Source organism: Equus caballus, chromosome 8, assembly GCF_041296265.1.
Source record: "Equus caballus isolate H_3958 breed thoroughbred chromosome 8, TB-T2T, whole genome shotgun sequence".
Taxonomy (NCBI): Eukaryota; Metazoa; Chordata; class Mammalia; order Perissodactyla; family Equidae; genus Equus; species Equus caballus.
This window is the reverse complement of record NC_091691.1, coordinates 101746548-101767375: the sequence shown is the minus strand read 5'-3', so window position 1 is coordinate 101767375 and position 20828 is coordinate 101746548. Positions and strand designations below refer to the sequence as shown.

At 50.8% G+C, this 20828-nt stretch overlaps 1 protein-coding gene across 13 annotated transcripts in view; it reads right to left on the bottom strand.

The window, feature by feature from the left end:
• Positions 1-1835: 1835 nt before the first annotated feature.
• NFATC1 (nuclear factor of activated T cells 1) overlaps positions 1836-20828 on the bottom strand; it is a 125981-nt gene continuing 106988 nt past the window's right edge. For 9 of the 13 annotated variants that reach the window (XM_023648027.2, XM_023648025.2, XM_023648022.2 and 6 more), the window contains one exon: positions 1836-3711. In XM_023648027.2, the coding sequence (XP_023503795.1) occupies positions 3709-3711 (3 nt within the window). In that variant the 3' untranslated portion in view covers positions 1836-3708. Of the gene's footprint in view, positions 3712-10660; positions 10853-20828 lie in introns of all 13 variants that reach the window. The other 4 variants (XM_070275908.1, XM_070275909.1, XM_070275911.1 and 1 more) reach the window with 2 other exon arrangements.

The window sequence follows — 20828 nt, the reverse complement described above, 5'->3', positions numbered from 1 at the left end:
TAATGTCACAGGATCAGCAGAAGCAGCTGGTTAGGACAGGGTCCCTCCCTGAAGCAAGGTGGGATGCACATGTCCCGGGCAGGAGCTGCTTGTTTGTGCGACAAGGTAGGGGCTGTGGAGAGCCACCAGCTCACTAGGACCCTCACTGCCCAGGTCAGGAGACTCCCTTCATATGGAGGGGCCTCAAGCAGTCGGATTCTGGCTTGGGCTGCACTTGGTTACAAGGAGAAACAGGATGTTTATCAGATTTTTTTTCATATCACGCGGTGTCAGACTCGGGAAGGGTTGGAATCGTGGCCACCAAAAGGAGTAAGAAGGAATCGGAGTCAGCAATAGGGTCCTCCGCGTCCTCCCCACATCCTCCCCGTGCCGTGGCTGCCCCTTGCTTTGTCTCCTACTGGACGATTCTGGGGCAGGTGCCTGTCCTCCAGGCGTGACATCGGTCCCTGAGGATGGCACGCCACAGGAGGCGAGTGAACGTCAGGGAAGTGACCCCAGAGCTCTAGAGGGGCACCCAGCCTCGGGTAAGCTGACAGCTTTCTCGGCTTCCCAGGAAAATGCGGTCTTAGTTCTGGTCTTCACACGTGAGGGCTAACCCCACAGCCTCCCTGCTGGGAAGAAGCCCATGGGTGTGTCTTCTCTGTCACTCAAAATCCACCTAAAAGAACTGAAAACTAAGCCAACAGGGCTATTCACAGGAGCACAACCTCTCTTGCAGAAACTATCCATCATTTTATAAATTTATGTTTTTATTTCTGGAATATAAAATTCTGTTGTTGGGAATGGGGGGGGGGCGGGTGGGAATGGTTGATAAAAACTCGCTTTGACACTAACAGCTTCCAGGGCATCTTCGCTGAGGTGAGCCTGGGTCTCCGAGCGGCTAGCTGCTCCCAGGAGAGGCGGCCCACCTCCTTCCCTTCCTCTGCACCCAGCGCCTCGGTTCCCTCTGGGGTCTAGCATTCCAGGTCTGTGATAGGTCGGGACATCAGCTGGGTCTTAGGGCTGGAGGGGCCCTTCACAGTCATGAACAGCCGGCCCTCTTTCTCCCACAGTCGCCACCACGCCCTCTGCGCCTCCTTCAGCCCCCATGGAGCTCCCTGGATGGCGCTACTGGGCTTCCTGCAGCCACAGCAGCGCGGAGACCTGGCGGGAGGGACGTGTGCCCGTCGCGTTAGGTGAGGAGGATATCTTGGCTGCTTTACCTCAATCTGTAAACCTCTTAGCAAAAGAAACAGGAATTTTTCATTTTAAAAGTCCTGAAAGCAAAATGTTTTTTCTGACGTTTCAGAATGATAATTACTGGAGAAGTTCAGGTTTCATACGAGATTTATGAACGACTAGAGGATATTTTCCCACCCAAGCTTGAAGTAGAAGATCTGGGTGGCAAAGCGGGGAGAGTAACTTGAAGAAGCAAGTAGAAAGAGATGGGAAAAAACAGGAGGTCAGTTTACATGCACATTATCTTGCTAAAATGATGGTCAAAGTGCACGCAAGTATGTGTGTGGCCAGAGCCTCGCCCGGTTGTTTCTGAGCAGAAATATTTGGCATGAGTGGAAGTTCCCTGTCCACACAGCCCAGATGTGAGGGCCGCGTGGAGCATCTGGGAACTCGACCACGTGCCACTTCCTCTCCACAGGCTTCCCTCCGAAAATCTGGGGAAGAAAGAGAAGGGCTCTAAGACGCACCTCCACGTTCAGCTGGCCACATCAGCGCAGCTTCACAACATAAAGCCTTCTCACAGACGACACAAGGCCAGCACCCACAGGAGAAAACCCGTATGGTTAAGAAGAAACTGGAATTTTCCATACACGTAATGAATCACTCTCAGACTAAGATTGTCCAGCAAAAAATATGGCTTTATTGTGTCTATTGTCTAACTACAAAGATAGCTGACACAAATATCAAACATTTCCTTTCCATATGGGAATCTACCAAGAAGTGTTTCATGCAACTCCTAGACACTAAATGCGGGGTAACTTCCGGGGTTACGGGCAGGAGTGGCAGGCAGCCTGCGAGGGGCAGGCTCATATGTACACGCAGCCATATATCTTCAGCTCTTCACAGTTATGTGCAAACATTACAGATATGGCTTTCAGATTTTTGTTTCTTGCTGTGAGTTAAAAAAAAAAAAGTAAGACATAATCGTACAGAAGAACATTTTAAAAATAATTCTTTCTGTGGGAGAGCTTTCTCCACCATAACATTATGTTTAATGACTTATAACTTACAACCTCCACCCGCGGGTGCAATTCAGGCATGTTCCATGAGGGGGCATGAATTCCTAAGGCACAATTATTAGGTTAAACATATTTTAATTAAACCATGCTTTTTTGGTTATGTGAAACAATAGGTCACTGCTAGTAATAATGTGTAATAAGCTGTTAATTGTACAAAATGCAGGCGAAAAGCAAACACTAAGCTATCTGTCAACAGTCACTAATCTGAAAACATGCCACAGTCGCTCATATTAAAACATTGTTTTTGGTAATCGTTTTCTTAGATGAAGCAGAGTTATAAGGCTTCTGTGAAATAATCATCTTACAGCTGAACAAATATATTACACTCCTTTTGTAACGGTATTTACAGTTACTTTCCAATCTTGCCATTTGGTAACATGGGTATTTTGAGGGCACCTCTCCTGGCTTTCTAAAGTGCGTGGCTAACTGCATGACGTGAGAAAATGCAGACCTGTCGGGGGGGCGACAAACCCCCGTGGAAGTAGCTGAAAAGCCAGGTTTGGAGTCTTAGATGCATTTTCCAAAACAGATACTGGTTATTGCTAATGCGGAAGCCCTTGCTGGGCGAAGAGTGAATATCACCACCTCAGTTCCTTGTTATTGATAGATAAATATATGCCTATATATGGACACACATGCAAATGCAAGATCTATCCTGTGACAGATAGATTTCTTTTTTTGTCTAGTAACCTATCTTGTGCTATTCAACTTACTTGTGCTATGTTTGAAGCCAGATTACAAACAAAATCCTAGCATGCTACAACTAACAATCCTACGGTTTCAGTAAGACAGCGGAGGGAAGAATATTATGAAAGAGCTGAGATGACAAATTGGAAGATTTCTAAAATGCACTGAATAAGGCAACAAAATTGTGTATGACAATCCAGGAAATTCGAAAAAAGTAGGAAGCGCATTAGGTTTTTCTCACAACGCCCAGCTTGACAGTATTCTCCTAACTTATACAAAGGATAAAGCCTCTTGATGAAATGTTTTTATAGCTTTGGCTCCTACAAATACTCTCCTGGTAGCAATTCAATGCTCGACTCCATGATGCCCTGATGCTGTGGTCTGGTTAAATAAGGCACTTCCAGTACTGAAATCCTGGGGTGCCCGATGGGTAGGCTGGGGTCAGGCCGCCACGTCGGGTCACTCCCAGGAGAAGGTCTGTCTCTTGCACTCACTGCCCCACACTCTCTACTTCCTCTTCAGATGACTTCTCCTTCAGAAGATGGAGTGGTTCGTCCTGCCTTCCTTCCTTCAAGAGCTACTTCTTTGTACGCATGGTATAAACCTTCAGGAAGTTGGAAGTTCTGAGTGGTACCAGGTGTGTGTTCAGTTTATTTAGTCAGAAGTCTTTGTACACCGAAGCCCATCTGTCACCTGTCAAGTCGACACCACGCAGCTCTGAGTTCCGAGGGTGCCAACTATGAGTGGACGTTGGTGCTGGAGAGGTCATTTCGTATTATTTCATTTACTGCAAGAAAACAAAAACAGAAAGAGCATTAGGGATACGAGAGTCTGCGTAAAACCGCACGTGAATCACCTGAAACTCCATCAGCCGTGCTTTCGTAAGTTATGTTCAGCCCGTGAAAAGCTGTGTCCTCGAGGGCCCAGCATTCCTTCCTGCTTCCCGCCATGGTCCTCGGGTGTCCTGAGAGCAGCACGTGGCTGCCCAGGCCCTGGCCACAGTGCCTACAGGCACTGGTGGTGGTCGAGCTACCGCCTAGTCCAGAAACCCAGTTACAAATTGCTGCGGGTGTTCCGATGGCGCAGCTCTGGAAGGAGCGCCAGGTGCTGCTCCGCGGGCCAGGAGCGCGTCTTCTCTGGGCAGGGGTGCACGGCTGATGTTTTCATAGGTTTGCAAAACCTACAGACGGACACCCACGTGCAAGAGCCTCTGTCCAGTCCACCCTCAGGGACTCCACCACCCCCGGGATGTAGCTGGACCGGCCACATCACGGCAGAGAGGACGGCCGACCACCAGGCCTGAGGCTCCTCGTTTGGGGCTCTTCCTTCATTTCTGCTTCCTTGTCCGTGTCCGCTATCAGCCTGTGATTTTTGGCAGCCAGAGAGGAAATGAGCAGAGCTGGCAAAGGCCATCATGAGCGAGCCACACAACATCCCCTCCCTCCGCCCCACCTGATCGGCACCAGATAGGGGAAATGTCACCAGGGAGGCTGTCACCAGGCTCACTTTCCTAGCAGAATTTGGAGGTGGGGAACACGCACTCACGTCACGGAACCACCCAGGTTTCCCTTTGCCGCCCAGATAAACGCCATGTGTTTCTGCAAAGGCCCCGGCCTGTCCGAGGGCGGCTTCCTGGAGCGAGTAGTTGGCGCACTTTTCATCACCCCCACTCCCTTCCCTAAATTCCCTTTCAACATCCCTCCCCCCCGACTATTTTTAAGAATAACAATAATAAAACGGTTGGGGGAACCAGGAATTGTGTCATGGGAACTGATAACAGAGCTTGCTGGCACTGATGTACCGTCAGGAACCTGGACCGCAGACCCCACACCACTGGCTCCTCCCAAAGGTGCAGCCTGGGCAGGGACCCAGGGCAACAGCGGCCACCCTCTGCCCGAGCCCACCTGCCGCCTAGGGGAGGGGGTCGCCTGCGGGACGAGCTGGCTTCATGACCCCCTAGAAGCACACAGCAGGCCACGTGGGCTCCAGGCCACCTGTCTGCAGAGGACACCTCTGGACCCTGCAGAGACACGGGACACAACCACGTGGCACATAGCCCCGCGGCAAACACGGGAGGGCTGGCGCTCTCCTCGCCCAGTAACTCTTCACAGCTGCTCATGAGGCAATAATGAGGCCCTGGCTCAGATCAGCTCTCAGGACCACGCTTGTCCCCGGGGTGTGTGCCGGGCAGCTCTTTAGCCACGACACAAGGTTGAACGGCTGCGTGAGGCCCACTGCAGCGTGTGGAGCTTGGCTGAGGCGGGGGGGGGTGGCGGGGGGGGTGGCTCCCCTGCGGTGTGCCGCACGGCTCAGCCTGGCCCACCGCACCGGTCTACCTGCCACCACCGCACCGCCCCTGCGCGAGGCCTCTCCTGCGTGCCCTCTTGGTTCCCGGAGTGCAGGCGGCTGCGGGGGACACGAGAAGGTTGCATAGTTCTTTCCCATTTCACGTGCTTAGCCTCTTTCTTTTTTGAGGCACATGTTCAATTTATATTTTGCAGAACATTGCCACTTCAAAGAACATTTTGACGAAGAAAAATCACAAATCCCGTTCCTTCAGGGTGCTGTCTTGGGAATGAAAAGGCTCACCTGCAGTTGGGATGTCTCGGCACCAAGCACAGTGGTTGAGCACACCTAAGAAGATGCAGAGCTCGTGAGCAGAGACAAGCCCTGGCGAGGAGCTGACAGACGAGTTAGGACGACGTCCTGCTCACAGCCCTTCACCACTTGTTTGTGAGCACTGGACAGCTTACCAGCTGCTGTCATGGTCATCAGCTCATGTCATTCTAAAACTGACCCTCGGCCATGGGCACAGCAGGTCTTCCTAACCCGTCTATAGATTAAGCACCGGTTGGGGCCATACACGGCAATGCCAGGACTCCCGCATCAGCGTCCCTGCACCTGGACGGTGGGTGCTGTGGGAAGGAGGAAATGCAGCCAGCAGGGATGTCTTAACCAGGGGTGCCAAGTGAGCTGTGATGCCTCAAAACAGAGAGATTTCACGGACGAGGACTCTGGTAAATGGGATCCCGCTTGATAGAGAAGCGATGGAACTTTCAATTTTACTACACCAAGAGTCTGGGCTGCTACATTCCACTTTTAAGGACAATTGAAGTCTTAGAGCAGATCTGATTCTAGTGAGATACTGTAACAATGATGAGGATCAGGAGTGAGGCCTGAGGGGTAATAATCATGGGGATGGGAGGGAGTCCTGAGGGGTAATACTGATGGGGATGGGAGGGAGGCCTGAGGGGTAATATTGATGGGGATGAGAAAGGAGTTCTGAGGGGCAATAATGATGGGGATGGGAGGGAGGACTGAGGGGTAATGATGGGGATGAGGAGGAAGGTCTGAGGAGTAATGATGATGAGGATAGGAGAGAGGACTGAGGGGTAATAATGAGGGGGATGGGGAGGGGGTCTGAGGGGTAATAATGATGGGGAGAGAGGGAGGCCTGAGGGGTAATAATGAGGGGCATTTGGGGGAGGCCTGAGGGGTAATAATGAGGGGAATGCGAGGAGGCCTGAGGGGTAATAATGAGGGGCATTTGGGGGAGGCTGGAGGGGTAATAACGATGGGGATGGAAGGGAGGCCTGAGGGGTAATAATGAGGGGAATGCGGGGGAGGCCTGAGGGGTAATAATGATAGGTATGGGGAGGGGGTCTGAGGGGTAATAATGATAGGTATGAGAAGGGAGGCCTGAGGGGTAATAATGAGGGGGATGCGGGGGAGGCCGGAGGGGTAATAATGATGGGGATGGGAGGGAGGCTGGAGGGGTAATAATGATGGGGATGGGAGGGAGGCTGGGGGGGTAATAATGATGGGGATGGGAGGGAGGCTGGGGGGGTAATAATGATGGGGATGGGAGGGAGGCTGGAGGGGTAATAATGATGGGGATGGGAGGGAGGCTGGGGGGGGTAATAATGATGGGGATGGGAGGGAGGCTTGAGGGGTAATAATGAGGGGAATGCGGGGGAGGCCGGAGGGGTAATAATGATGGGGATGGGAGGGAGGCTGGAGGGGTAATAATGATGGGGATGGGAGGGAGGCTGGAGGGGTAATAATGATGGGGATGGGAGGGAGGCTTGAGGGGTAATAATGAGGGGAATGCGGGGGAGGCCGGAGGGGTAATAATGATGGGGATGGGAGGGAGGCTGGAGGGGTAATAATGATGGGGATGGGAGGGAGGCTTGAGGGGTAATAATGAGGGGAATGCGGGGGAGGCCGGAGGGGTAATAATGATGGGGATGGGGAGGAAGGGCAGTAAGCAAAGCAGCTGAGAATCTTCTAGTTACTCAGGGCTTACAGACCACAGGAAAAATAACATCTGTTTGACAAGACAAAAGGGGAAGAAACATCAGAAGTGGGCTTCCCCTTGCTGCCCACTGGGGCACCTGAGCCTTGGAGGGACGCCTGCCGTGGGTGGGAGTGAGGAAGTCACTCAGCGTGTCCTGGGCCCTCCAGCGCCCTGACCAGAGGCCACGCGCCCCACTGCAGGGCTACTCTGAGGCCATGCCTGACCCCGCTTTCCCTGCCCCATCTGGGGCTGTCACGAGGCTCTCAGAAGAGTGGAGGGGCCCCCCAAGTCAGCAAGGCTCTCGGTGCCGTCACTGTGGTCTGGTGGTTTCTGATGAGCAACAGGCCCTGCCTTCCCCACTACAACTTGCTGGCTGGGCTGCCGGGTCATCAGGCTGTTATCCGAGCCTGGGAATGTCAACCTGGGGTCATAATGTTTCAGACACCTTAGAATGCACTCCAGAACCACCACACACGGGCAGACATCCTCCAGGATCTTCCCTAAGTGTACTCCATGGGATCGAGTGGAGCAGGCAGCAGCAGACAGAGAGCAAAGATGGACAACCTCCAACTGCACAGGGGACAGCGTCCCACACAACCGTCCACACGACTGAGGACAGAACAACCATCCAGCTATGCTTTGTTCCAGAGACGCAATCTGTGCCACAACCGTGTAGGGAAGCACAATGGTTCCCACTTCTCAGAGGGTTAAGGAACCCATCCCAGAGGGGCTGACACAGGTCAGGTGGCCCTTGGATGGCTGGGCTGAGGATGAAAACACAGGACCCTCCCGCTCCTCTCCTCTCCTGGCGGTGACTTCCTACTCCTCTTCCGTGAGGTCATGGTTCCGAGTCCACACCAGCACACCCTCGCCCCCGGGGCTCTGTGTTGGTTATTTTGGGAGTGGCTTTCTCTCTTTGATATGGTTGTGTCGATGACACCTACGGTTTCCCACAATGTCTTCTCTCTGCTGATAATTTCCATCTTCTTATTCAGCTTTTCCACCGACACAAGGTTTTTTCTCTGCAGAAGTATTCTGAACTGCAGGTAACATGTGACCCTCACAGCTCGTCAGGACCTGAAAGAGGAACCTTGGCTTTGCTTCACGTCAGATGTCCCTGCACAGGATGTGGTGAGCTGTTACACCACAGTTTAATTTAATAAGAAGGGTTTTTTCCCTTATATTTAATTTTTCTCTAAAATGCTCCTAAGGTGGAAACTGTTGTTTTTTTCTAAAACTTACGTGGCAGTTTGAATTCTTGTTTGAATCTGGGATCTGTATGCAGGATGTGTGTGTGTCTCTCACTGCCCCCCATCCACCTCTGTATACAGATCTTACATACATATCTGAAATTGAGTGTAAAGGAAATTAGTATTTTTTAAAATACAAAACTAAAATGCATAAAATACAGGCATAGCTTTCCACCTGTACTTAGATTATCTGTAAATATTAACTATATTCTTCCTAAAGCTGCCTAAAGATCTCTTGGCTATTCAGAAATGAGCTGTGCATATTAATAAGGTGAAGTGTCCTTTTTAAAGTAGAATATTTCTCTCTTTGATCACCATTTTGACGGCAAAGCCTCGTGTTGCAGTGAAATATCCACAGTCCACCTCCTGGTCTCGCTCCTCGTTCTGTGTGACATACTGAGAATAGTGCAGACCAGAAAGGAATTGTGCAAGTCTGAATACTGCCTCATATATTTTGCCCCGCCAATGCCCAGCTTTTAAGCAAAGTTTTCCCACATTTCTGAATTTTTGCTTTCTGAAAGCAACTAAGGATCTCAAATCAAACTTTAATGAATGAGCAGACACTGGACTGACCTAACATTTATGCAGCCTTCATGGTTTCCTGTGCACTTGCTCACAAATTATTCTTTATCCTTGCAACAATCCTATGAGGAAGTGAAGGCAGACATCGTAATTCTGAGTTTTGTAAATGGAGAGGCCACAGAAGGCGCAAGTGGAGGCGGCAGGCGCTCGGCCCTGGAGCTGATAGGAGAGGAAGCTGAGACCACTACGAGATGATCTGATCCTGCGGGGGGCCTCACACCCCACCCGCACACCCCGCGGTTCTCTGTCCTTCTAGACTGTTCCCTCGGAGCTCCACTGGCACATCTCAGGGGAGACGTGTGCTGCTTTCCAAACTTACTAAGAAAGTCACGAAAGGTGGGGATGCTTGGTTGTCGCCGGCTGTGCTGAGGAGGCGGGCGGACCAGAGGTACAACAACCCCCAACAGCTCCGCCAGCCCACTCTCCGTTCCTGCCCATGCCAGTTCCCTCTCCCCCCAGCTCTCCCCCACTCTGTCCCCGAGGGAAGAGCGAGGGGCACAGACACCACTTTCCTTTTCTGTGGGCGTTTCTCACAACAAAACAGAACAACACATCAACAGCCCACCCACCACACACACAAACAGGGTGCTCTGTTTGAGCAAAACACCTTTTTCCAGTCATTCCTCCTGCACTAGAGTTTATGTGCTTTAAAAATCTTTTTTAAAAAGGAGAAGAGGCAGGTGACCCAGGGAACCACACAGGGTCTGCACTCTCGCGCATTTTCCGCTGCATCGTAGGAACAAACAGGAGGTGCCTGCATTTCCTCTGCTCTGAAACAAACGGCAGAAGCAACAAGTGCTCCTCAGAGGTGTCAGCACAGAGTCAACACCAGAGCCGTGTGCTGACAGGCTGCGTCAGAAACTTCATTCAGGAGTCCCAGCAGAGGCTCGGCGGCGCACGCTGTTCCCCAAGGAAAGCCTGGTGGAGGCCTCAACAGACATGCCAGGCCTGGAAGGCACCCAGCGCGCCTCTGGCTGCACGCACGCACTCCCCCAGTGTCAGTCCTGTGTGTGGGACTGGACCTTGATTGGCAGCTGCCTGCCTCGTCGCTGCTGGGACCCCTCACCCCACGCGGCCTCTCAGGCAGCTTGCTCACTGCCGTCCTGACAGTCACTCATCTCGTCAGTTCCAAGACTTTATCATCAACTGCCCTACTTCCTACTCTGCATGAATCAGTGATAGTGTGTGCTTCTGTGTGTGACTTTAAATAAGAGGGACTTTGAATGAAGTGATAACACTGTCACTTTAAACGGCAAGAGGAAAGAATGAGGACGAAGGAAAGCCCTGGGTCTCAACATTTAGGATGTCCCTTAGATCCTAGGAAATAGGACGTTCCATGATCAGTTAAAATATAAATAAACCCTGGAGGAAAAGCAATCCCTAAAACGTGACAGAAGCTACAGAGAGAATATCTAGGTGGTGTCTGTTTTAAAGCTGCCCGGCCTCCTGTTCTCCCAGGGGGGCGCTGGGCCAGGCCACACTTTGGCACATGGCAATGAGCCAACAACACCTGAGGATCCTCTGGTTTTCCAACTTTTCTCAGACATAAATTCTCCCTACGTTCATGCCAAATCATTCAAACCACAGCTCAGAGATTTGTGAGCAACCTGCTGGCCATGGGAGGCCCGTGGCCTTCCTTCAGAAAATCTGATGGGAGGTCTTTGCATCCTGGACACGCATCGTCAGGAGAAGGTGCAGCCAGAGAGTCTGGACGAATGAAGACGCAAGTCCCATTCTCCTTCTGCCTCTGAAGCCCCGTGGGATGGGTTCCTGCACTTGCCTGGTGCCTGAGGGTCTTCCTGTGAAAACAGGAGGTCTGTCTGAGATCTTTCTGCTCCATGAATCGGGGAATTCTTCAGTCTTCTGCAGGAGAGAAACAAGTCCCCCTAGATGAGAGGTCTGGGAGCGGGGAATCATAAAAGGCACGTGCCTCACAGTGTCTTTCCCAGCTCTCCGGGAAGGGAATATTATCATTATTCTTATTCTGAAGACAGGACCAGAGAGGGCAGGAGGTGCACCAGTCCTCACACGAAGGTGAACAGCAGAGGCAGGAATGGAACCGGCCCTACTGTTGGTGGGAGTGTGGTGCAGCCAGCCAGGAGCTCCACAGCTGTCCGCAGAGACAGGGCAGGCTGCAGGCTCCACCCTCGATACCGTGATGGCTTCCTCGGGGGTGCAAGGCTCTCCAGGTCTGTTTTCTATACGGCAGAATGCTGTGCTAAAAATGCTCCCTCAGATGCTCTACTCATCCTGCTTTTATAAAGAAAGATGTGTGTGCACGCAGTGGCACTCTCCGGTGAACTTTCAGTTTACTGATTGTAGGAAAAAGAAGAAAATTATGGGGCATGTGAGTGAAAGTCACACTGGTCTGAAGTTAACGCAAAGTCTGAGCTCAACCACAAGACCCACGTTCTCACAAAGACATAAAATGGTGCCCGGGGGACGGGGGTTGATACTCCTATACTTTTAGTTTCCACATTTCCTACAATGTGTGTGTGTCCCTTTCATTATCAGAACAAATATCTGTGTAGGTTTTTTAGGTTAATGCAAACATTAGCTGTGTCTTTCCGTTCCTGTCACAGAGAATCTCATCGGACGGAGCTGTGAGCGACAACCTGGCCAAACAACGGAAAAAGTCGCTCGACACGACCGAGCTGCCTCCGCCTGGCCCCACACACCCAGGGACCACACAGAGGGCTCTGCTCCTTTTCCTTCTTGGGAATCCATCAGAGCTGTGGGCCCTCCGTGCCGGGACGTGGGGAAGCAAGAGCCAGAAGAAGCAGGTGTTAGAATTTTCTAGATGGGTGTTCACACAGACGCTGACCCTAGTTTCTTAGGAACTGGGTTTGGGCTTAGAGAACAAGAAATCTGGTTCAGCAGTGTTAGCCCAGCCACATTGTTTAATCCTTGCTTTTTTAAAAAAAAGGTTAAGACCATAAGAACCATACTTTGCAAATAATATTTGTCATTTTTTTAAAAAAACATATTTGTTGATATATGTATATATTAGCTTAATTACATAAAACACATTTTAAAGCATCTTCCTCTTTTTCAATAGTTATGTTAGTTCCAATGAAGAAACCAACTGTCCTATGAAATTTAGAAAAATTTAACAATATTTATGTACGGCTACTTAGCAAACTAGCCAGCCCAGCAGGGATACTGTCATTTTTCCGGTCCTCGTTTTATATAACATGCTACAATGTTGCTTTTTCATGAAGAGAAGTATTTCTTTAAAGGCTTCATTGTCCTTTAAACAAAAGCACTATGGGAAACAAAGAAGGTCTTAAAGATTCCACTGAGGAGTCCACACAGGATTACATTCCTAAGGCAACATCCCACGTGGCCTCATGTCCTACAGACTCGCTGTCACAGCTCACGATCAAATTAAATACTGCACATAAATAAATATATAGCACAAAAGCAATTGTTACTTGCTTACTCCATTTTCCTCTGAGGGACAGAAAAAATCATATTCTTTGCAGAGCACAAGTCATCAAAAACATTTTTTTTTTAAGGGAAAGCCAAAATAGTTTTTTGAAGAGCAAAACAAAACAGGAAGGACATTCTTTCCCATTCCTATAACTAAAAGATAATTTTAAAAAGTATTTGCTAAGTTTCCCAGAAAATACACCTTTAGCTAAAGTTAGTGCTGTAACCTAAGAGGATAATAATTTGGGTAGACACAAGGAGAACCAGAAATATCTCAGGCCAAATCTATTCTTAAAGAACTAAGTTCTCAGAAGTCTCTCCATTATGTCTGATGCACTGAGTCTTTCCAGTGTCTAAGGATTCTCGGTAAGAAAGCCAGGATGCAAATGATGGCGGCTGCAAATCCTACTGAACATACAGACTTTTACTGCTGTGACTGTCTTTGCAAGGGGCCACGACAGATGTGTTCCCCACACGTCTGTGGTTTTGGCAGATGGCTGAAGACACTGTCACGTCCTCCACTGGACACGTACATTTAGACTTACTCGGTTCTTATCTAACGTATTATGGGAGCTGTGAGCTAAGTACATGAAAACACCATGATTGAAGCCACAATTTAGAGATCAGAAAATAGGAAGCGGAGAACATGCTTTCATTCCACTGTGAGAGCGCGTTTGGTCCGATGCAAAGAGATGGCCGAGGCGCAGGCCCTGAGGAAAGTGAAGCACTGTCTCTCATGTGGGTTTTTAACTTCTTGAGAAGAGGCAACCTCTTAGAAAGTTTGCCGTAAATATTTCCTCCTCCGCAGGTAGGCACTTGTCATAAGCTCCTGCGTACAGCGGCTGTGCCCACCCAGCCTCCTCTGGTCTTCTGAGCCGCCCGGCGCCCCCTGCGAGAGGCGCTATGTCTGGGACGCGGCAGTTTAAAAAGAGGAGCCATTTTCCCGGAGTGGATCACAACCACGGTCATTCCGAAAATGCAGAGTTGCAATATTACTACAATCCTTTTCTACTTTTCTGGTTTTTTTTCAAAGATGCTTTGTGAAGCAGTGGAAAATAATACAGTTTCTCAAGTTTCATTAAAAAGTAAGTTCTCGTGTTACCTCGGGAGTCCTGGACCTATTTCAGCCTTCACTTATTTTTATCTTTTTGATCATAATAAGCCACTGCCATGGGGCCCGCTATTTTTAGAAGGAGAGAATGGGGCAGCGGAGGGACTGAATGACAACAAGTCACAGTTTTAATAAAACATGACCCTCCCAACTGGATGTGGAGTTGGCACTGATGAACACTATTGTCACGCGGGGCTGTCAGCCATTAAAACAGAACGATTTTCCTACCTTCGGTGCCTGCTTCCTTATTTAGCCTGAATACTCCAAATAATGCAAACGCCCCGAGTGGAAACTCCGGCATCCGTGGGGACCGGGCCAGCCACGTGACGGAGGCACCACAGGCCTGTCCTCCGTGCCCCGTGATGTGTGGCAGGGCGTATGCCTTCCATCACCTGGCCCATTATTCATCTATGCTCAACTCTCATTCCACAGTTACTCACTGGGATCATTAAACCACCAATTACCATTTTCCCAGGGCTTCTTTGTGCGGCTAGAAAATACATTCCCCCAAATTATGAAACAATTCTGACAAACAGAATTCAAACAGAATTAACAGGATTGAAAAAATAAAAAATTTTAAAGCCCCCTTTAATTAAAAAATAGTAATAAATGGACCCAGAGAGAGTGACAGCTGCGGGTGTGGCTAGGTGTGCTTCCTCCCGTCACTCCGCTGTGGAAACAGAATTCTTTCTCTGGCGGCTAAGCATGAGGTTGGGGACCGAAAGTGACAATGCATCAACAACGCGGGCTTCCTTCGTTGTCGGGCAGTGAAGGAGATAGGTCAGAGGCTGCGGCTCCCAGTACAAGGGGGTCAAAATGCCCATCAGCCCAACTTCAGCTGTGGGAAACCGCCAGGCCCTGCCAGCCTGGCACAGGAGAGGCGCCCCACGAACACCCATCAGGTGCCAGGTGTCGGTCAGGAGATGCTGCTTGTGAGGGAAGCAAAGGAGACGGCTCAAACCCACCTGTTCCTGGGTTTGCAGGAAGTGAAACCACTCCTTCTTATCGTTAAATGTGACTTTGAACTAAATCCTCACCTCACCAGAGCACTGTTAGCAAGTGTGTTAGGCGTGATCGTCGCATTGTGATCACATGAGCAAATGACCACTTGGAAAGATGGATGCATCTCAGGGACACAGCGACAGGGAGGTGTGAGATTGGGACCTGACTCAGAGACATCAACACCGACAACCAGAGGGGAGAGAGGAAGTGTTTGTGCTGTGTCTTGCCTGCTCAGGGCCTGGACCTGGGTGAGGGGACAGAGGAACCCACTCTACTGTTCATTCCACTCCTGTGGATGTTTGAAAGTTTCATAATTAAAGACTAACACTATCTTCAGAGAGAAGCTGGAGCCCAGGAGAGGCTGATGATGGCCGTGCTTGGCCTCCTGAGACTGGCCAGCTCTCTGGGCATCCACTAGAGGGGGCTGAGCCTGTCCCACGGTGACGGGGAAGACACGAGCGTCCCCTCAGGCCGTCCTGGCCCAGCACCACACCATGAGCACACCACCACCAGGACTGGCCCTGCTCCTCGTGCCGTCTGTGGGCCAGCAGCCATGGCATCACCGGGAGCTGGGAAGGCTGCAGGTTCCTGGACCCCACCCAGTCCCACTGAACCGGAACATTTTAACAAGATCCCCAGCGATTCCATCCGTACCCACAGAATGTCCGAGAAGCCCTGGGCCAGGTGAGGGCAACCAGGAGACTCAGGGAGGAAAACTTTCAGTGCCCAGAAGAAAATGCCCCCAGGTACTTCCCCAGGGCTGCTCCCTTAAAGGCAGTGCCGTCGTCCTCGAGTGGGGAGCACGCTTCTCTCACCTTCAAACAGTTCCAACCCTTGTTCAAATCTTTAAGAGGAAATTTGTGCTAGTTTTTTTTTTAACTGAAAACATAACACTACAAGTGACATTTTGCTTGAAGTTTGGGGATAGCTCAAAAATTCTCTGAAGTGTAGCAGAGAATGACACAATATTTAGGGAAGACAGATGCTAAGTGGGTGTGGTGCTGAAGAGAGATGAGGAAAGGGAAATAACCCACTGAGAACAATTCTTGAAAAAGCTGAATTCTTACCCAGGTGTCTGAAATTACCTGGTTGGTCACAGAGGCAACCTGCAGCTTTGAGGGAGGGCCAGGAGCTGCCACGGTCTGCGGTGCTCTACAGGATTCGGGCCTGAGGACCAGCACCACTGCGGTGGCCAGTACCCTAACCCTGGGGTCACCTTGAGGCAGCCCCTGGGAGCAATCCTGCCCTCACCTGCTGGCCAACAGCACAGCTTGGCTCCGAGAGGGCATCAGCCACCTTCAGCTGCTCTGAGCCAATGGGCGTTGACATGGCAGCCCAGGGTTTTGGGTATGGAGAAAGGAGTTAAAATAACACTCAGGGATTTTCATTTTCATTGTTAGAATTTACAAGTGATCCTGCTTTCAAGTACTATTGAAAATTATTATTGATAGAACTCCACACTCCTTAGACTGAATTCCTGCAAGGCCGCCTCCATTTTACATCTGGACGACCTCCCCATGCGCTCGGCACCCACGCATGACGTCTGTGTGTCAACGCGAGTGAGCGACTGCGTGCTAGTCCTTCCGCACAGCACACGGGCCTCCACCTCATGCGCTCCTGTCTCTCAGTGATGGGGAAGCGGGGTGAGGAGACAGCAGGACAGCTGCTCACTTCTGTGCTGCCCCACCCCGGCCCCCATCGCTCTGCGGCTTCAGGGACTGCTGCAGCGACAGCCAGAGAGAGATCACAGGTCCTCAGTCAGCGCAACGTAGGGATGCGAAGAACACAGGAGCAGGATTCTCGCTCCACAGCTTCTCCTCCTGGTGCTGGTGGACGAGCTGAGGACAAGCTCAGAGAACAGGCCGCGTCTCTGACCTGCTGGGCTTACACACGCTGCCCTTGGCCACCTGTTCCTAGCAAAGAAGTGGTTTTCCTCCTTACAAGGCTGTTGAGGAAAATCTGGGAGTAAACTGAAGGTTCAGGGTGTGGGTGTAACACATGTGGTACAGCATTCTGCCTGTTTTGGTTTTGTTCTTTGTAAAATAACTAAGAGGCTAATTTGCTGGGAGAGGCTCTGGCACAGAGAGCACAGGATTTCCCACGGTAGCATCTCTCACTATTTCAGCCTCCCAGAGCAGCCCCTTTAGTTCAGTTTCAACAGAAAGTCCAAACTCTCGCCACCGCATCTTGGGCCGTACTTATGTCTTCCCGCTTCATCCTCTGGCATCTCCAGTTTGCTGTCATGTAGCACTGGGCTCTGCGTCCTCTCGGAGCCATTTTCCAGCCAGCAGCCCAATCTTGGCTGTGACCACCCACAGGCCAGCCTGAGATGAAGGCACGAATGCTTCCGCCTGTCCTCTCCACCCCAGCCTGGAGGGCACGACTTCCTCAGCGGATTCCGCCACAGCTGCTGAATCGCAAGCAAGGGTTACCCTCAGACCTTCTCCTGAGCTCTCCACACTCCGCCGCTGCCCCCGCTGCCGAGGCTGCATCTGCTTCTTACCTCCCACAGCCAGGTCCCCTGCCCACCAAGCCAGTCCCTGCGTGGGTCCCGCATATGCCATGCCCATCCTCTTCTCCCCCGCTGCTCTGCTTCCAGCAGCTCCGGGCTGGGATGGCTCAGCATTTCCACCTGCTGCTGGGCCTAAGTCACTCACACATCCCATCCCACAGCCAGAGCGAGTACCGCCAAGGTGGAAATCTGAGGGAAATGCCCCACAGGGAGGCCCCATCTCTTCACGCCTCCTCCCTCAGCTCCACCCCCAGCTGCTCCCAGGTCCACCCAACACCTCAGCACCTCACAGCAGAGCCTGGCGGTGATGCTGCTGCCCAGGACACCTGAGTCCCACTCCTGCCTCCCACGCCACCTCGGAAAGGCCAGCTGGTGCCTCCTCGGTGCCCAGAGGCCCTAGCGAGCCACTGCCCTTGCTATGCGATTCTTTAACGTCCACTTCCCTCCCCGGGTAGACCGAGCCCACCTTGAGGGTAGGAACTGCACCCATGAGCGTTGGTAGAACTGACCAGTTTCTTCATTCTGTAAAGATCTGAACAGAAAAACCACAGATGCCATGAAGAAGAATGCGTCAATAGCCAAGCTGGCAAGTTACTCTTAAAAATTCCTAATTTGTAAAACAATAGGAAGGAGACGGAGGCAAAGAGTCAGAAAAATATAGGTAAATGAGATAGGTCCCATATCTTTAGGACATATTGACCCTGGAGTGGAAAAAAGAAAAAAAAACCCAAGATTGAATTTTTGTATTGATTATCCAATTATTAATCTTTATAGAAGCTATTCCAACACTGCACATAATGAGTAATTCATCAAAGTATATTAGGTGCCATGGAAGTTGCATTCGGTATAAAGGACCATTAAGTTTCTTGTAATTGCACATTACTGGAGCTTTAGTTAGTTCTAAATCAAATCAGCAGGACCGGCATGTATGCGCACTAATTGACTTTATGTAATAACGGCATGCCCCTGGTGATTACCAAAATGAGCAGCCTTGCTGAGTTACCACGGCCCCAAAGACCACTTCTCAGCCCAAGCAGAGGAACAGCATTTCTAACAACACTGGAAGGAACAGGCAGAAGAAACCACCTGCATCTCCTTCCTGAACAAGGAAAGGATGCCCTGGGCCGTGCGCCAGGACCCTGTGGGCCAGGGGGCCAGGGCCCGAAGCACACTCACAACCTGCTTTCTGGAGGAAATTCTACCAATCCACTGCTCCGGAGCTTGACAGACAGGAACCCAAGCCCGGGAAAGTGTCATGTCCCTCAGTACCTCATTACACGCATTTCCCATCTGAGAAAGAGACGGTTGAGATGTGGAACAGACAGCCTTTAAGACGAAGCTCCCGTCTTCATTCCCCTGAAATGGTCTCTAAGGCCCTCAAATTCAAGAGCAGGAGCGCTGCCACTCACTGGCCTCCACGATTCAGGTGGCAATGGACCAGGCACCATTCTGTGGCCCTGCTTTGTCAACTTGGATCATTCTTTAAATTCTGAACATCATTTGGTTGTTACCTTGTGCTCCTCGCTCTGCTCTAATTTTTCCAGGGGCCAGGGATCTGATCTGCTCATGTGTCTTGACAGCCTCGCAATGCCAGTCATACAAAGTAATCTGCCAACATTATGTGGTCTTTTGAAAGTTGAACTGATCCTTTCCGTGAGTTTCAACAAGACTGAGACCGAGCCAGACCTGACACACCTCTTCTGCAGGATTCTAAGCATTTATTGCTCAGGCTGTGGTGAAATTACTACAATAGCCACTTGCATTGTGTCTTGTGTTTGTTGAACTGCTTCTTTTTGGCGAGGTTATGAGCTCTCCTGTTTGGAAAATTTAGCATTAATTCCTTCTCTGTTTATTTAAATTTGGTTTCTGAAGAAGGCTTAAAATACGTCCTCAGGAAAAAGACTGAATATGTAGAGAATGACTATTTAGAGCTCTTTATTCACAATAAGTGTTAATTCAGACTGCAGAGCTTTTCCAGCGTGAGGCCCCTCCCTGCCCCTCAGTGGCTGACTTCACAGCAGGCAGCCCTGGAGCGTCACACACTGAACTAAAGGATGACCCGAGGCCCGTTTCCATGACAAACGGCGATGAAGAAAACCAGCTCCGGAGCTGGGGGTCAAGTCCGGCACCTTCCCTGCTAACCTCCTCCCCTACCCCTGCACAGGCTGTCGGACACGGGCTCCAACTCCGAGACTACAATGCGCTTCCACGTGCAAGAGCACACGAGACAGCTTGTCAAGATGCGCCGTGAATTTAGCAAGCCCTGGTCAAGCGGAGACCACGGACACAATCAAAGTGATCAAAACTGCTTTAAAACCCCCAAGTGTCTGGAAAGACCCTCCAGTGAGCAGGGCTGCACCTGCAGGTGTATGAGTGAGTATTTCACTGAGGGGCTTTGTGGAGGAAAATCACGCAGAGGGGTGTGACTTTCAAGTTCTCCTCTCCTCACCTGCCTGCCACTTAGTAAGTGTGCTGGACGCCGCCTGCTGAGAGAGGCACCACCTGACCTGCTCACACCCCAGGGCCCAGCTCCTCCTGGGAGCGAGGGGCCTCCTCCCCTGCGCCCTGACTGGGCAGGAAGGAGCGGTCAGCACCCACATGCCCTGGGGCTCAGCAACTCTCCCCCGCCCCCCACAGGTGGTCTGGGTGCTCCCAGTGCCTGCCTTGAAGACTCAGCGATGGTGGCAGCAAGGGAGAGCGCCAATCAATGCACAGTGGCCAGTGGACGGTGGACGGTGGCGTTTTTATGAGCCAGAAGTCATGAACCCCGTTGCCAGCCTGGCCTTGAAAGCAGAGAGAAACAGGAAGCAGAAGAGGAAGTGGCAGGGAGGGAAGGGGCGCGGTGCTGATGAAAGGCTCTCGAAAGCCCAGGTCAACCTCCTCTGCAGGAGCCGCCACACCTCTGGAGAAACGCCTGTCCAGTGGATCAATCACCTCATTTCCATCCACACGTTTCTCTGTGGTACTCCCATTCCGCTTTATCATGACAGGAAACTGCACGCAGGATGGAAAGCTGGCATTTCATCCAGGGGAAACCACCGTTTCCATCTCAGCGAGTGAAAGAGATTGCAGAAGAATATCAACATTGCAGTTAAGGTGGGGAGGAAAGATAAGGGGGCTTGGAGCCTCACGCGTCCGCTGGTGTTTGGACAGTTTTGAAGGACAGTCAGCCCCGTGCTTTTAATTCTCCTGTCAATTCAGCATAAACACCTAATTAACAGAATTTGACAAACATTTTCTCAGCTCTTTTCTTAAATTAATATACGTTTAAAAAATGCCTACACACAGCTCCCCGCCTGGCACATCCTGGCTGTCCTGCTGATGCTGTTTCAAATGTGGCCACAGACACTCCTGTGAAGCCAGAACACTCGGGGGACGGACCGATAGACGGACGGACGGAGACTCTGCTTCTGCCCAGGCCTGGCCCAGCGGCGGCCACCTCACTTTATCCACCCACCACCTCTTTTCTCTCCAGCCATCTGCCAAGAGGAAATAACTCTGCTGTACTGGGAGTCTGGGAATCCCAGAAAACAATCTTAAATCCACAGAAATAATTGAAGTTCACTTCTACCGAGCTGCTCAGTTCCATTCTGATTTTTATTACAATGTCAACAAGAGTTTAATTTGTTTTAAAGTTTAGGTTCTTAAATCTGAGTGATATACGGTAGTTTACAGCTTGCTGGCAACAGCTACTGTGGAAAAAAAATGCAAAGTGTAT